At 33.7% G+C, this 18,468-nt stretch overlaps 1 protein-coding gene across 2 annotated transcripts in view; it reads left to right on the top strand.

Annotated features, from left to right (window-relative positions):
- Nucleotides 1-15,546, top strand: part of LOC121407450 (adhesion G-protein coupled receptor D1-like) — a 43,761-nt gene extending 28,215 nt beyond the window's left edge. For both annotated transcript variants that reach the window (XM_041598527.1, XM_041598526.1), the window contains exons 15-26: nucleotides 4,993-5,107; nucleotides 5,862-5,917; nucleotides 6,572-6,692; nucleotides 7,346-7,452; nucleotides 8,016-8,121; nucleotides 8,634-8,787; nucleotides 9,591-9,724; nucleotides 10,318-10,403; nucleotides 10,648-10,774; nucleotides 11,207-11,320; nucleotides 11,652-11,700; nucleotides 13,321-15,546. In XM_041598527.1, coding sequence (XP_041454461.1) covers nucleotides 4,993-5,107; nucleotides 5,862-5,917; nucleotides 6,572-6,692; nucleotides 7,346-7,452; nucleotides 8,016-8,121; nucleotides 8,634-8,787; nucleotides 9,591-9,724; nucleotides 10,318-10,403; nucleotides 10,648-10,774; nucleotides 11,207-11,320; nucleotides 11,652-11,700; nucleotides 13,321-13,391 — 1,240 coding nt within the window. In that variant the 3' untranslated portion in view covers nucleotides 13,392-15,546. The remainder of the gene's footprint in view (nucleotides 1-4,992; nucleotides 5,108-5,861; nucleotides 5,918-6,571; nucleotides 6,693-7,345; nucleotides 7,453-8,015; nucleotides 8,122-8,633; nucleotides 8,788-9,590; nucleotides 9,725-10,317; nucleotides 10,404-10,647; nucleotides 10,775-11,206; nucleotides 11,321-11,651; nucleotides 11,701-13,320) is intronic.
- The last annotated feature ends 2,922 nt before the right edge of the window (nucleotides 15,547-18,468 follow it).

The raw sequence follows: 18,468 nt of genomic DNA, 5'->3' as shown, positions 1-18,468 counted from the left end.
AACGACGTAATGTCATTCAGAAACAGAGTAAACACCCTAGCTGCATTGGGTTATATTCTGCTATAAAGAGAGTTGTTTAAATGCAAATCAATAGACTAAAGAAAAAGGGCAAGTCAGCTCTTTACTTGCAAGTTTTGCGTGAAGTCTCAGGGATACAGAGCATCGTAAAGCATGGAAAACATTTTTGATGTAATCATGTTTGTGGCAGATATTTGAAAATTAAAAAAAAGTCAAATAATAATATTAACATTGTAGAGTAGGCATCAAATATATAATTCTTTTCAATATGGGTATACAGTGTGTCCCAAAAAAAACTATACACTTTTGAAATGGCTGCCAAATAAAAAATGTAGCACTTTGGGGGAAAAGACTTATAGATATGGAAAGCCAATAAAGTCAACTTTTAAATGACACCAAAAAGTTGGAAAATTATTCATGCTTGAGCGAGCACAGTCCACTGAAACAGAGGGTATGCAAATTAGGGTGGGCTGGAATTAGCCTTCCAATTTCTTTCAGATTTTTTGTTTGGTACTTGCAAAGTTGAAGGTTATTTGGTGAATTAAAGATCAGATATGTGATCAGTTTGTTGTTTGTGAAAATTTCATACGTTATTAAATTGAAATTTAATGCATGAGTGATCATGAATTGCAATTTTTAGTGCAGTTTTATCATGTGGATCATGTGGATCTCAACAATGTGTTCATGACAGTCAGGAGAAGAGGGGGTAATATGACTTAGGTAGGTGAAGTAAGTTGATGGGCTAAAGGTCAACAGAACATTTAGCAACCCCTCCCTCCATCTCTACCCCCTCCCCCCCCCCACTTCTCTCCTCCTGAGAGACTAAGCTTGGCTAGGCTGGGCAGGAATTAGCCATACAGTTTTTGAGAGGTTAGTCCTTTGGAACTTACAAAGCTAAGGGTGTTCTGCTATTCATGAGTGAGATAAGTTTTGGTTTTAATAGGCAAATTTCATGAATTACTAAATTGAAATGTACTGCATGAGTGAACAGGAATTGTAATTTTAGTGTAGCATATTCATCTTGTGGACATCAGAAGTGTGTTCATGAGAGTCAGAGTAATGTGATGGTACATGTACCTGTTACAAGCAAGAGGGCGAGGTATGCTAAGACTTGGTTAAAAGGGCATTCCTCTTCTTTTTGTCCTTTTACAAATTAAAAGTCATAGGTACCCTCCCCTCTTCATCTCCATTTTCCAGCCCCCCCCCCCCCTCTCTCTCTCTCTGTCTCATCTCCTGGATTGTAGCCTTTTCAAAACTTAACTGCCAAGTGACCGGTGGCTGATGGTCAGTTTGAATGATTACCAAAAAAAATTAATGATTATGATGATTAATGAAATAATTTATTGGAAAAAAATGAACGTTTTATTGATCACATTGCACATTGAATGAGTTGATTTACTGATAAATTGTTGATTGAATGATTGATAGGAAAAAGTTGATGCCCTAATTCAGAATTAATCATTAAACCAACATTCTGCTCTGGACTTCACGCGTACATGAGAATAGCCATCAGTCTCTCAACAAGAGGGGAGGGTGGGAAAGAGGGGGGGGGGCAGGGGCTGAATATTCTGTTGACCCTTATTTCATCAACCTACTTCTCCCACTTAAGCCCTATCTCACGATTCTCACCCCCTATTCTCCCGACTGGCCGACTCCCATGAACACATTGCTGAGATCCCCATGATAAAGTTGAAATGCTGCCCCAAAAGAGATCCAAATGATGAAGTTGAAATGCTGCTCCAAAAGTTTAATTTGTGTTCACTGATGGATAAAAGTTCAATTTAATGACTTAAAAAAATTGCTTAAGCTATCAAAACTGATCAAGGTTGATCATTAATTTATCACAACGCCCTTAACTTTGCAAGTTCGAAATGATTTGCCTCTCAACAACTGAAATAAATTGGAAGGCTAATTCCAGCCCACCGTAATTTTCATACCCTTTGTTTCAGTGGGCAGTGCTCGCTCAAGCATTAATAGTTTTCCAACTTTTTGGTGTCATTTGAAAGTTGACTTCATTGGCTTTCCATATATGTGAGTCTTTTTCCCCAAAGTGCTAGATTTTTTATTTGGCGGCCAATTAAAAAGTGTATAGTTTTTTTTGGGACGCGCTGTATAGGGGCCTGCGTACCTATTACATTTAAGTGTACAGAAGTTCAGTAACTCATATAATTATCATGGATATTCACATGGAGGTGAAAGAGAGTTTATGTGAAACATCCATTTGAGAAGTAACCGAAAAAAATTACCTATACGTGGAAGAATGTACCATGCAGTATTATTTATCAGAATATTAAAAAGATTACATCTTCAAGGTAATACTTGTTGCATGACATATAGCGAAGGAATGGCATATCTTTCCAGAAAAGACTGAGATATATCATTCAAATATGAAATAATGAAAAAAATTACGATTTTATGTCATAACATAAGAAAACGGAAAGTAGGGATGTGACATCATCAGCCCACAGGGTGACCAGATTTCACAAAATGAAATACGGGACAATCGACAAAATAAGATCAACAAAGAAGGCTACAGTGTTATATAAAGAATTGGAAGGGAGGGTGAACAAAAGAATAAAGGAGAGAAAAAAAGATGAATTGAGAAGAAAGAAAAAAATGAAGGGGAAATGAAGGGAAAAAAGAAAAGAAAGTTAGAATGAAAGAAGGATGAAAGAAAGGATAAAAGAGAAAAAAGGCCATTCTTTGAGTTGAATATAGAAAGAAAGGAAGAGAAGTTAAATAAATGTGTGAATTCAAAGACAAAATGAAGGAGAGAAAAACAGCAAGAAAAAAGGAGGAAAGAAAAATAAAGGAAAGTCATGTTTCCTTCATTCTTTGAAAGTAAGAAACAAAGAAAGAAGTAAAACAGGAAGGAAGGGAAAGAAAGAATAAGGGAAATAAAGGAAAAGAATAAGCGAAAAATAAAATAAAGAATGAAAGGAGGAAAGAGAGGGAGGAGAGAATGAAAAAAGAAGAAAATAATGGAAGGAGAGAAAGAACGAAAAGTAAAAGGAGAGAGAGGGAGAAGCTAGGAAGCAAAGAAAAGTTTAGGAAAAAAATTAAGAAAATTAAAAAAAAGGAGAGAAAAACAGTAAGAAAAAAGGAGGAAAGAAAAATCAAGGAAAGTCATGTTTCCTAATTCATTCTTTGAAAGTAAGAAACAAAGAAAGAAGTAAAACAGGAAGGAAGGAGGGGAAAGAAAGAATAAGGGAAAAGAATAAGCGAAAAATAAAATAAAGAATGAAAGAAAGGAGGAAAGAGAGGGAGGAAAGAATGAAGGGAGGAGAGAATGAAAAAAAAGAAGAAAATAATGGAAGGAGGAGAAAGAACGAAAAGAAAAGGAGAGAGAGCTAGGGAGAAGGAAGCAAAGAAAAAGGGAAAAAAATCAAGGAAATAAAAAAAAAATGAAATTTAATAAAGAAAGGTAAAAAAAAGAAGGATAGAAAGAAAAATGAACAGAGAGGGAAAAAAAGGTAAATAAAGATAGATGGAACAAAAAGGGCAAGCAGGAAGGATAGATCGAAGAATGAAGATAGAAGGATAGAAAAGAAAGAAAAGATCGAACAAAAACAATCCAATCATCTAATAAAAAATCATGATATTTGGTGTTTTTTAGTATATTTAAAAAAATGTTTCAGAAATGAATAAAATTTCGAAGTGAGGCATTGTCAACTTAACAATTTGATGACATCGCGGCATGATACACAACGAAAGCTGAAACAACTAGATCTAGTTATGAAAACTCATAACTTGTTTCTCCGATTACATCTCCAAATCAGTAACCTGAGAATCAATAATATAATTATACAAATTTCCCGCCGATTTTGTGATTATTTTGGTGGAAAAACTGTTTATCATATCATTGTTTGCACCATTGAGAATCTGCTCCGATCCTAATTGCCTTGCCAGTACAGAGGCAGGAGGCCAGTTTGCAATGTATTGGGTACAATTTAGCAATAAATTCACCGAAGAACTTGCAAAGGTTTAGTTATCGATTTTATTGTTGTCTCTGCTTCGTCATCTGTTGGTTATTTAAAGAAAATTCGTCACTTTTAAAGGTATTAACTACATTTGGTCAATTTTCTGAAATACGGGACAAATAGGCGTCCCGGGAAGGGTTTGTCGGGACGCCGGGACAAAGGAGCAAAATACGGGACGATCCCGGGAAATACGGGACGTCTGGTCACCCTGTCAGCCCACCTAATGAATATTCATGACGACTGTTTTCACAAAATATTGCTAAACTTTAAAATGCAATATCTTTGTCATTTGTTATCCGATTTTGATGAAATATTCAGCAATTTGCTCACTGAATTCTACTCTATTTATGAGACTATAAACACTTTCAGCCCGGACCATCCCTTTAACTACTAAATAGGCCTACAGGCCTATACCGAATTGCAACGCCGGCTCAAAAAGAAAACAGTAATCAAATAATGCTCTTATAATTCAAAGAAATAAAAAATAGATGTATGTATCGAAAGAAACCTCAGTAAAGGCTAACACTTATACATGTATTTCAGGACTAGAACACTAATGAATATAGACTATACTAATGTGTTGAAGGACAGTAATTAATTTAGAAAAAACATGTAAACATTGGTACCAATAATTCAATTTATTTCAATGTATTAAAGATTTTAATTTATTTCAATGTATGGTACAAAGCATTGTTGATTCAAATGCCTTGCTCAGGGCCATAAATACATGCCGTGGCCAGGGTCGCTTTTTATATCGTAAGATCATTCTTTGCCAAGGGTACAAGGGTATTGGAAGTCAAAGTCAAGTCCAAGTCATTTTGAAAATTTAGAATTAAACAAAGTCGCAAAAAAGCAAATCATGATTCGAGTTCCTTACACACGACTCAAGTCAACAACTCTAGTTTATAAAATTAAACCTATCGACGTCTCATAAATGCTATTAGTAATATTATGTTTGTTTATGAAATTTTCTGTACGTGTATTTTCTACACAGATCTGATGTACGATTTGAACTCAACAGCCAAGTTATAAGTGCAAGTGTCTCATTGGCAGATGAGGGCGCTGTCGCCTTCAACGAACCGATCAGGATCGTTCTAAGAAATAGTCAAGTAAATATTTTGTTCTCTCATTATCAATTACTATAATTTAATTTTGTTTTTCTTATAACTTATTTAATGGATATGCTGTAATGGTAATTATTAATTTTCTCCAGTTTTATAATTACATTGCTTCTTTATCAATACATAATTCATGGACACTGAAATGCGTAATAGGTTCTGTTCATATAGAGATATATATCTCTATGGTTCTGTTTTACAAAGGCCACAGTGCACTACTGTATATTCTATCGAGAAAACTTCAACTTAGACATAATTATGATGGTATATTGCCAATTCGTCCACTCACCACATAGGCTTATATAACCAATTGGTCTAATATCCATTTCATATTCATTAATTTTGCACAATTAACACTTATTCCAATTAGTCCATATGGTATATGGACTAAATGGCTATTTTGGACCAACTGGTTATTAGACAAAATTGGTGAGTGGACGAACTGGCAATTAGACCCTATGGATAGTGGACGAACCGATGGTAGACCAAATGATAGTAGAAGAGTTGGCAATTGGACGAAATGGCATTATACGAATTGGAAATAACCCACTATGGATTGGTTGAGAACGTACACCCATTAGATTGTTTTTTTACTTTGTGCTAAATTCAAGTTTCAGAAAATATGGGAGTCAATCAGTATCACCCTTTCATGTTTATGGCACTTTTACGCCTACTTCTTCTTGTTCAAATCTTGAAATAATATTTATAATTTGATTAATTTAATCTAATCATTTTCATTCTTCAGGAAGACGACACGGGGAACTCATCACATTGTGTCTTTTATGATTTTTCGGCTGAAAAGTAAGAAATTAAACTCGATGTCCTTTAAACCTGCCATTCAAATTTAGTCATATCATGCATTAATTTTGGTCTAATAACAACGGCAGCAATATTCCTTGATCTGAAAAGGCGTTTGATGTTAAATCTCACGAAATATTTTTAGCAAAATGCCATATAGTGGTATTACATCTGTCGAATTAGACAGGCAATAATGTGTCTCGTTCCAAGGAGTCCAACGCGATTCCCCATACATTGATATTGGTGTGCCGCAAGGGTCAATTATGGGTCCATTCACTTTCTGGGCAAGCACTATCCAATCGAGCATACCTATTACCCAATTATTAGTTTTCATTATCCAATTTAGACATATTTTATCAATAGTTGGATGGACAGTATGTTGCCCAGTGATGTTTAAAAAATTTTGCCCTTTTCCCCAACCTTTTTAAGAGTGTATACTTATCAATTGGCCGAATAATAGGAGTTAATATGATATCGTAAACTATCATGTGTCAGAAAACCATCTTCAATCAGATTAGTTACAGTTACATTTTTTGATCTACATTTTAAACGTTATGGGCGACGGATGAGGCGTTTAAGTGATTTATGATTTTTCAGCCTTTTTTCTTAAATAATTCTCTCTCATTTTGATAATTCTACTTTTGCGTATCCTTAAAGTAATACAGGGGCGTGGTCAACTGAAGGATGTAGAATAAGTGATAGCAACGCTACTCACGTCACGTGCTCATGTGATCACTTGACAAATTTCGCCATTTTGCTACAAATAAACGATATCGAGGTAACTATACTCAGATACTGAACACGGCTCCGTAACACAAAGATTAGCGATCAATCGCTAAATGAACTGACAAATCAAGATCAATGTTACACGCGCATTTGGTTTGAAATACTGACCAGGGACCAATCAGTGCGGTTTTTCATATTTGTAATCCATCGCAAACCTTTGTGTTACGGAGCCCAGATCATTGACCTACTACATCATTTCTTTACCTTAAAAAACGCATGTTACAAATTATCATCATTTGTTTTATTGAAAGTCAAATTCCTAATGCTAAATTTGCAAGGAAATTACATCAGTTCATCAAAATTAATCTAGTTGTCAAGGATTAAATTTTAAATCATTAAAGAAATAGAAATGTACTTGATTAGGATTTGAATATATGTCCAGATGTTTTTTTTATTCACTGTTCACAGACGACCTGTGATGCACTCTTAAGTTCCCAGTTGCTTGAGGCTTAACAAATCACCGCATTGGTTTACATCGTGCCGACATGGCCGAGATGGCGCGTTGAGTATCGCGATTAAGCATGAATTTAAGTCACATTTAACTATTTGTTGTGAAACACCCGCCTGGATTTATCTTAATTCCGAGTAATTTAGATTGTATGGAAGGCCAAGATCAATTTTAATTACTTTCGAATTTTTATTTAGATTTCAGAGAAGGATCAATTGGTACTTCAACTCATCTCTCAAGTCGGCATTGGTCTTTCTCTTATCTTTTTGACAATTGGCTTCATTATTATTGCAGCTTCGTTGAAGTAAGTCTCCTTGCTCGCCGTCTGTACTTCCTATAGGTCTAGTAATATAATTTATTATTAGAAGCCAATGTATCATTCGATGACAACCTATTATGTAGCAGAAAGGGAAATCTAAATGATAAAATATTACAAGTACCTGAAATTTGTCTCCATCGGGTTTAAAATATCTTATTGATTGAAATTCGTCTGTCAGCTGAATTGTTTAGATCCTATATTACTGATTTTTGGGTCCATATTCTGAACGCAGGTTTGGAGTTTGAATTTTTAAAACCCAACCAAGTGACAAATCAATAAAACAGTACGTGTTTAAAAGCTCATTTTACACTCAAATAATTCATAATTGTCTATATAGGATTGATAACTAAAGTATATCAGCATGAAACGAAAAAATAAACATAAGAAACATGCAACATCAACCAAATGTTGACATTTTCCTCTTCCCATAATTTCAGCACAAAGATAGACCATTATCTAAGTTTAACATTTATTTAATGCATTGTATTTATTATTCCATTACTGATGAATTATTGTCTTGTTTTTAATATTTTGCTTCTTTAATACAGATCTTTACATAATCGAGAGGCTGCCATTATTCATCTCAATCTTATGGCAGCTATGATCATTGGTCATCTCATATTCATTATTGGAATAGATGATGTTTATTCTCAGGTATTTTTTATTTGATTTTATTTATTTATTTATTTTTGCTTTGATAATTCTATTTCACAGTTTATCATGGTCATAATAATAATGATGATGATATTAACGATGTTATTATTTAATTCTTATTGTCATCATCATCATTTTATTATTATTATTTCTACTACTTGAAAAAGCGAAAATACAGACAATATGTGCCGTTTTGCACCAACATAATGGTTAAGTTGTTTTTAATCGAATATTTTTTTTATAATGGATAGCTACATTATCATGCACTCATCACTTCTGTATGTATTTGATAGATCGATTCCCAATACACTGCTTCGTGACAGTATCACATATTTTCTTTTAGTATTTTGACGATTCTTTTTTAAACAAACAGATTAAATTACGTTTGCAATTTTTCTCCTAGTCTGTTTTTTTTCTTTCAATTATTGAAAAATCATAAGAGGTTGGTTGACTTCTGCTCCCCTGTAGTTCCACTTATTCACTTTCAAGTTGTTTTCTCTTCAAAATATTAGAAACGATGTAAGGCTGTGGCGATGCTGCTTCATTTCTTCTACTTGGTGACCTTCTTTTGGATGCTGACGGAAGGGATTCATATCTACTTCCGGGCCACGCGTGTCTTCAAGAACACAGGCTATCAACTTAAGATATACCATGCGATTTCATATGGTGCGTACTAATCCTAGCAAGGAGTTTGGGCATTCAAATGCAACGGGGGGGGGGGGCGGATTCAACGCAGTAAATATATTGGAAGTGACTGTCAAAATATGACAAAGGACAGCTGGGAGGTTTTTGTCGAATATTGATGAACCGGGACAGAAGGTTCGTCCTATCAGTTTCGGAGCTGACGAAAAAATTGCAAATAATTGTTGTTTAATTTCCTAGAGTCCAGGATAAAACTGCTGTATTTGATTCACCAATTTTCGACAAAGACTTCGTGTTGGTACTTTGTCATGAAAGGAATTTCACAATACATTTTCATTTTTCTTGAATCCGTCGTGCACCATTATAAGCGAAAATAATAATGATCTGCAGATCACTACTACTGGCGTATCGAAAGGGGGGGTACAGTGCCCATGACAGAATTTCCATGATGTTATTGTTCACATGTCAGCAATTTTTATGCTGGTGACCATCTACCTCTCTCTTTTTTTAGTATTAGTCTCTACCCCTCTGACCCTCAGACTATAGGTTTCTAGGTACGCCATGTATTGAATTATGCATTTTAAATTTCTCTCCTATAAAATTGAGGCAAAGCAAAATTATGCAATTGACCAATCGTTTAAATACCTATGCCTTAGATGAACCAGTTGAATACATATATAGTAAAAGACCAGTAAAACCAGTATTTTGTTCATACAAACTGCCCGTCCCCATCAGCGAGGGACTGCTATAGTTTCTTTTTCTAAACATAAACGCCAATAATAAGAATATTTCGATACAAACACATTTTTGTTTTATAATAATTATAGGAACTCCCTTTTTGATAGTCATGGTGACCGCTCTGGTTGATATCGACTATTACGGGACAGCTCAAGCTTGTTGGCTTTCAAGAGAGAGGGGTGCAATCTGGGCTTTCGCTGGTCCCGTCGTAGCCATCATAGGGGTGAGTACTTGAGCATCATCACCATCCTCCACCTCCTCCTCCTCTTCATCATCATCGTCATTATCATCATCATCATCATCACCACCACCACCGTCATTATTATTATCCTCTTTTCTTCCTTCTCCTTCTCTTCTTATTCTTCTTCGTCATCTTCTTCATATCCTCCTCCTCCTCCTCCTCCTTCTTCTTCTTCTTATTCTTCTACTTTTTCTTCTTCTGCTTCTTCTCCTCCTCTTCTTCTCCTTATCCTCCCCTTCTTCTTTAAGAAAAATCACCTTCATCTTCTTTAATTTAGTGAAGGATTGACAGGTAAATTAGTATTCCATTTTGATTGACGGAAAATCAGTTTGCTCAATAAATTTGCAAAGTCATGTGGCAGAAATGCTCGGTGGCAAGACAGACTTACAAAACTTCAGTAATTTCAGAAAGTACAAGTACTTCTTCACAAGTTGTGAACAATCTCGAGACCAATCTATTTTTAAATATGACGTCAGGCTTAATTCCACAACGATAGATACAAGTATCATCAAAAGGAATTAACAAAAATTGTTTTTATCTTATCATTATGAATCTGCATTGTGTCATTTATTCAGATAAATATCATCATACTCGTGATAGTCTTACAGACATTCTTGACCATCAAATCTATTAATAACAAGTCAAAGTTTGAGCAAGCCAAGTAAGTATTGTATTTTTTTTTCATTTCATTTATCATCAGGTGCACATTAACATACAAGAAAAGCGAAACAGAAAGAGAAAATTCAGCACATAATGAAACAATATGAACGTGTAATGTTAAAATCAAGTAAATTGATGAAGAAAAACGCCAACCTGCGATGATAAGCATATATTCTGCCATTTATAATCTCTCATGTTATTTCGTTTATTTGTTTATCTGTCTGTATATTTTGTATATATTACAGACGATCAACAAGAGCCGCTGTGGTATTGCTGCCACTCCTTGGAATCACATGGATCTTTGGTTTCCTAGCAACCGGATCAACAACCATCTTCTTCCAGTATGCCTTCGCATTGTTAAACTCTCTCCAGGTAAAATCTTTTTAGTTTTCTGACAACTCTTGTCTGTTAGAATTTTCCAATATGTATATATGTTTTAAATTCTCTGCTGATAAGATTCATTTATTTATTTATTTGTTAATTTATTTATTTATTCATTTATTTATTTATTTATTCATTCATTCATTTATTCATTTATTTATTTATTTATTTACTTATTTATTTACATCTTTGTTGTTTTCAAATTCACATCGCGGCTGCTAAATTAACATGATTAAATCGCATAATGCTGGCGAGACTTTCTGTTTGTTTGTTTCTCTTTGTTTCTGACTTTCATTTTGTTTGTTTGTATGTTTCTGTCTGCCAGAGACGTTCCATTTCTATCATTTTCCATAAGAGTTAAGCTTATTAATCAATCTTAAATCGAGTGATCACATACTCATATCATTTTTTCTTACTTTGTAGGGGGTCTTCATCTGTTTATTTCATTGTTTTACGAACGATGACGTCATGAAGGTAATGAAGCTCAAATACAGGCGATCCAAACAAAACTTTGATGCCATCTCGAGTCATCACTCGGTAATTACTTTTTAAATCAGTTCAATTTATGAGATTTATAATCACATTCTAATATTAATCTTAACATTTATGTTTACAACAACAACAACAATCTTCAAATCGTTAGAGGGGGTTATATTCCCAACTGAGATTATGTTGCTTTTACTATCTCCTGTAACATGTATAAAGAGTTTTCATTTTTCAGTGTCCGGTAGGCTGTATTTTATTCAATGTTTCCATTCGTAATTCATTCGTATTGTTTTGAATGGGAAAACTCTCTCGATACATATTTAGTTGAATTTCTCAAACTACTATAAATTATCACCAACTTTGGTTTTTTTTTCTTTGCTAGATGATTGATAGATTTCGGTCAACGACCCACACGAATAAAGTTTCAATTGGTAATTATTCTGGTTTTGATATTTAATTGGTATATAAGCAGTAGGTCTATAAATAGTTGGTTCTTATCTGCCCTTGCCCCCCCCCCCCTTCCCACCACTTTAAAGATTCCGGTGCCACCTCTTGACTTCTCTGGGGCCCGTTGCAGAAAGAGTTGCGTTTAAACGCAAGTCAAAAAATCAAACGCAAGTCCCAAATGCGCGCTGTTGATTGGTTGAAAATCAAGTTGCGCATAATTTTTAGAGTTGCGATTGATTGCAACTCTTTCTGCATCGGGCCCCAGATCATTTAATGACATATGGGCTAAATCCATTTGGTCTACCATCAATATGGTCCACTGATCGTTTGATCCAATTTCACTTGACTCAATACCCACCTGGTCTAACAGTCATTTTGTCTAATGCCCCTCCCCCCTTTTTTTTTGGGGGGGGGCTGAAACAGTTCATTTAATCATTATACTAAGTGGTATTAGACCAGCTTATAACACAAATAGATGCTAAACGAAATAGTAAATGGGCTAAGTGGGAAATAGACCAACTAATTGTAGACAAAGTGGGTTTAGACCAAATGGCAATTTGACCATTATTTGGCCTATTTGTCATACATTATCAGTTGAATTTGTCTTTACAGGCTGGGAGAGGGGGGGGTGATTGGGTAGCCGCAATGAGATTTAACATGTTGACAGCTGGAACCGGTTGTTATCCGTACAAAAGCTATTGAAAAAGACAATTCAGTGGTCATCGGGTTACCTGTATGGTGAAAATGAGTAAAAGGTGAAACAAGGTGATAACAGTAAACAAAAGAGATATTTTGGTCATGTAGCTGTATGATACCGCTATTTTTTTATTTCTATTATTATTTAAATAATCCAAGTTCACCTTTGTTCATCTCTTCTCAATACTAAAATACCCTGCCACGACCCTTTCTTGCATCTTACTTAATCATTATCAATATCAGGCCAGATCTGGTTTTTACAAAAAAATAAGAAAAAAAAACGATTTTAAACTCTTAAGAATTGGCAAAATATCCATTGTGAGAGTTATGATTTCAAAAAGTGCGAACATTGTTTTTTTCCCCAGATAGAGTTGCTTGATAAATAAACCAAAATAAGTAAAAATGTAAACAAATAAATAAAAATAATAGAATATTCTGGTATATTTCTAAATGAAAGGTTTTATGAAAGTGACCACGCTACTGGTCATTTTATGTATATATATATACATATATATATATATTTACAGATACAATCATATTCACCTCCGTATTGTTTATTTTGCCCAATTATTTTCAACAGTGTATAGTCCAAATCCATTTTACTATTATTGTTCATCATTTAACATTTAAGAGGCTTTAAAAGAAAAGAATGATTATGGCTATAAAAAAAATCAGCAAAACTTACAGTTGACAATATTTTCAACAAATTTACCTACAATTGTACATATTTCCTCATAGATATTTCCTCAAAGATTACATTTCCTCATAGATTAGTTGAGAAAAAAATCAAAAACGCGTCAAAGACAATGTTATGAGCAATCTATTCAATTAAAAAGTCTTCCGTCTCGGCTGGCGTAAATGTTTTTTTTTCTTCAAACAAATCTCTCTTTTTAAAATTTCAATTACAGTTGGCAGGAAAGAAGCTTTTGTAGACAAGTCCAAGATTTCAACGACTACTACCGATACGTCAGTGTTTTGATTGCAGTAATAAAAAAAATCTGGCTGAAAAAAGAAGTATGAAATCACCCAAGCTTATAACTTCAGTAAAATTTAGAATTAAACTAACAAGGCTACTTAAGGCTGAAAGTAGTACTATCCATGTGAGTTACATTCAAAGCTAAAAGAAACAATTAAAATCTGATAACAAATAATGAAGTTATCTCATTTCAAAGGTTAGCAATATTTCGTAAAAATAGTTGTACGAATGCCATCCTGAATATTTAATATGTTGGCTGATGATGTCATGTACCCATTTTTTTCTTATCTATAACATTGAATCATAATTGTTTTATATTTTCATATAGATGTGTGCATGTTATGTCTCTTTTATAATGAAATCATTTGAAGCAATGAATATTTCACACATTTAATTAGTCAATCCGCTGAAATATCGTAAGTTTGTTTATTCCTCATCCGATTTTCACGAAATTTTCATGTTTTGTTTTACTTTATCTTACTCTACTTTTTAAAATAATTTTCAGCCTGGGGTACCCATTTTACTCAACATTTTCATTTTGAATAATTGATGATTCATCTAAGTTGGAAGCCCGACTCATTCGTGGCTGTTTCAGAATATTGTTAGAAAGTGGATCAGTGATTTTGGTGGCAAAATACTGAAAAAACATCATCATGTGATAATTTACACATACTAATCCAAAACTAGGATTTTCCTACGTATATGTACATTATGTTATTTGTGTAATGTCGGTCCAGCAGTTATCTCAATAGCAAGCAAGTGTCAAACTTTCAAATGTATTAATTTTTAAAGAGTTTTTTGGTTGTCTTTTTAAAGTTTTTGTTGCGATGGGTAGAATGACCGGCAGAAATATAATGTAAAACTCAAGATTACGGCGTGCCTTTTATGTCTTTCACGTTTTTATTCCTTAGAGTGAGGTCATTATGAATAAATAGACAATGATGTTAGACTCTATGTAAAGTGTATTTTGAATGTATATTTCAGGGAAATGTACATGTTTTTTATGAGAAAGAATTCAGTATATTAACTTGTAAATTTTTTTTTTTGGGGGGTATGATCATGAAAGATAGAAACTTTGAAATGATGTTACTGTTATTTGCATTTATTCAATATAACTTAAAAATATTGGATTAGACGAAATAAAAATTAAGACTCAATCTTAATCCAGTCTTGACTCAGTTCTTTAAGATTTAGATGTTATGGAAATAATAATTTAGTATGAATAAATGCTAAATAACTTATCCGTCATATTTTTTAATCAAATTAAACTTCAAAGAGGATTTAAATCATTTGGGGTTTATCATCTTAATGATAGAATGTGATACAATTATCACGCTTTAATATAATTCTGTGAAAATGATGTGTAAATATTGAAAGATAATTTATATGTTATTTCTTTATATTCTACTTTGATATCATCGGGTCTTTCATTAAGAAGTATGACAATATGAAAAGTATATGTGCGATTAATTCTCATAAGAAAAATTCATTGCTAATGGTTGAGTTTGTTATTGAAAGGGCTTAATGGTCACAAAGAAACCATTATAAAACTTACAGGAAACTTAAGAGGTATGTGTTGTTTTAATTTATATTATTGATTAGAAAATGACACACACTTATTTACCCAGAGTATATCGAATCTTTTCTTTGGTTTGATTTGTAATTCATACCTCTATTTTTCATGAGCGACTATATTGTGATTATTATTGTAAATGAGATTTTTATTATTCATAAATTGTTCGCGCTATGTTACTTGCTGTTTTTCGCGACTCTAAATATTCATAAATTAAATGTTAGTAATATAATTATATCATTATTATCATTGTTACTACTATTATTATCATAATTTTATAAGCCAATTCAGTTCTATATGAATTACTCTCCCGTGCAGCACGCGTTGTATAACGGGAAGTGCATTATTATCATCCCTATTCATTCTTTAAATGCAGAGCGCCTGGCTAGGTAGCATAGGGTCCCATTTATTTAAAAAAAGTCTTTGGTTATTGATAAATACATTTATAGTTTGGTAGTTAAATTTCTGATTTATCGTGCATTTAGTTCTGATGCAATCTATTCGGAGGAGAAAATTGTTTCGCTCTTCAAAATATTATGTGCACTATCTGTACTGATAGTAATAAATGTGGCTATTTTAAAGATTCTGAAGAAGAATTACATTCCTGACATTTTGTTTTGAACGTGTGTTCATTAGTGTCACCCTGTATATAGCAGACTGGGTAAATAACTGAATGCAATTAACATCAACCCGCACCCCCCCATACACACACTCCCTTACTCACACAACGAGTTGACGAATGATCGTCACGATTTATCTGAGGGGTCGCGATGATGTTTCCGCGACCACAATCACTGGTTTCCAGTAATTTGTTCTCAAGCTGGTTAGGGAGATGCATCCAAAAACACCCCCCCCCCAAAAAAAAAGTCAGTTTGTGCATCTACTTAAAGCACAAGTCCATCCCAACCAAAAAATAAATTATGATTTGAATTTAAACGAATGAAGAATAATGCTAATCAGTGGCGGATTCGGACATGCTCGGCACTCACACCTCTCTATAATTTGAGAGCTGCCTTTCGAATATACACATTAATAATAGTTCAATCTAAGGAAAACGTTATCAGTGCCCCCGCTATTTCCACATTTTTCTATTTATAACTGAGAACAATCTCAATAACAGATAAGAAAGCTATGCCTTTTTAAGTGAAAGATAGTTACATGCATGCACTGGTCGGTATGCTAATGAAGAGACCGACACTAAGGGGAGTCTCTCATTATTTCTTTTGTATTTTATTGTTAAGAAAAATGTGAAATATTTTGATTGTCCTCGTTATTATGTGAAATTGATGTTTTTCTCTTAGCAAGTGGAATAACCAATACAATGCCGCCCCTAGAATATCGAATGTGTGTCATCATGGGCTCTTCCATTTGCATATTAATAGTAACATCAAAGAATCTCCAAGCCTCAATTCTTTCAAATATAAGTTCAAAAAATTTCTCCAAGATAACCATTGAATTTAACTCTTCATCACTCAAACTCTTGTTTTTTTAATCAAACATGTTTATCATGTCACGTACACTTTTACATCTCTTTCGTTTCCCTGTTGATCGGCGAGGTCCGTCTGTGAGTGCTGGGGCTGGATTCAATAATGCGAGCGCAAATTTTTTTGACATTCCGACATAAAAATTGGTCATTCTAAGTTTTGTATTAATAAATGGGATAGGTACGTAACTAAACAATTGATGCGAGCGCGAAGCGCGAGAGGAAGAAAATTGAGATTTTAGACCTAAAAGCGGGACGCTCTATTCATATTTTGTAAATCATAAATAAGATATAGTTTATTGAGTATCATTAATAATGCGATCGTGAAGCGTGAGCAGACAATTGATATTCTGATGTAAAACTGGATAATTTAAGAACATTTGCAATAAAGAACATGCAGGCTATCGCGCATGTTTAGACCTAGAATCTGGGCATTCTGAATACATTTGTTTAATGGAACATTATGGAATACACGTTGACAATAGTAACTTGGCTAATCACACAATGTGACCAGGCAGCGTGAGCTGATTTGTAGACCATAAAACGGACATTTTACAGAGCACTTAAATTTGTAAATGAAAATAATGAAAGCTCAATGTCTGAGCTAAAAAAATGTTTTGTATATTAACTTCAAAACTTGTTCCATATCAGCTTAATGGGCATGATATGAATCTCATCGAACAGGCAACTCTGGCGGAAGCGCAAGCAAAGATTTTATATAGTAACATGAAAGATTTTTTTTTTGCAAGTCTTCCCCTCACTATTTTTTCTTCTGTCTTTCTTCTTCTTTTCCTTTTTCTCTTTCTCTCTTTTTTCTTTTTTTTTTGCTCTTCCAATTTTTTTAGGGGGGGGCACACCAAAATAAATTTGCTGAGATGAGTATTAATACTACTACTACTACTACTACTACTACTACTACTACTACTACTACTACTACTACTACTACTACTACTACTACTACTACTACTACTACTACTACTACTACTACTACTACTACTACTACTACTACTACTACAACAACAACTACTACTACTACTACAACTACTATTACTACTACTACTACTACTACTACTACTACTACTTCTACCACTACTACTACAACAACTACTACTTCTACTACAACTACTACTACTACTACTACTACTTCTACTACTACTACTAATACTACTACTACTACTTCTACTATAACTACTACTACTTCTACTACAACTACTACTACTACTAATAATAATAATAATAATGATAATGAAACAATAATAATAATAATGATAACAATAATATTATTAATAGTTAGATAAATAAATGAATAGAGAATTAATTGATAAAAAGCCTTTGCCCCTCATAGCACCTCCCTGCATGATTTAACACACTCGTCTTCCTCTTATTTTTTTCTTCTGTCTTTCTTCTTTTCCTTTTTCTCTTTCTTCTTTTTTTCTTTTTTTTTGCTCTTCCAATTTTTTTAGGGGGGGCACCGGGGGGAGGGCACGAGCCCCCAGGCCCCCTCCCCTCCGTAGCTACGACACTGCTTTCATCATATTTATTCATTCTTTCTCTAGTTATTTCATCGTTTGAAAGGCCACCTATGTTTGTATAAATTTGCTGAGATGAGTATTACTACTACTACTACTACTACTACTACTACTACTACTACTACTACTACTACTACTACTACTACTACTACTACTACTACTACTACTACTACTACTACTACTACTACTATTACTACTACTACTACTACTAATAATAATAATAATGATAATGAAACAATACTAATAATGATAACAATAATATTATTAATAGTTAGATAAATAAATGAATAAAGAATTAATTGATAAAAAGCCTTTGCCCCTCATAGCACCTCCCTGCATGATTTAACACATGCCTGACATTTTTTTACCGGGTCTATGTCGGACCATGGCTCTTTCAATACGGTTTTATGAGAGTAAAATTAAGAGGTCGACCTACAATTATGACTTTTTCATACAGTATATGGATCGACTTATTGATCTTCCAAATGATCTTAT

Source organism: Lytechinus variegatus, chromosome 2 (assembly GCF_018143015.1).
Source record: "Lytechinus variegatus isolate NC3 chromosome 2, Lvar_3.0, whole genome shotgun sequence".
Lineage (NCBI taxonomy): Eukaryota > Metazoa > Echinodermata > Echinoidea > Temnopleuroida > Toxopneustidae > Lytechinus > Lytechinus variegatus.
The sequence above is the reverse complement of the archived record's forward strand: the minus strand, read 5'-3'. Positions and strand labels throughout refer to the sequence as shown.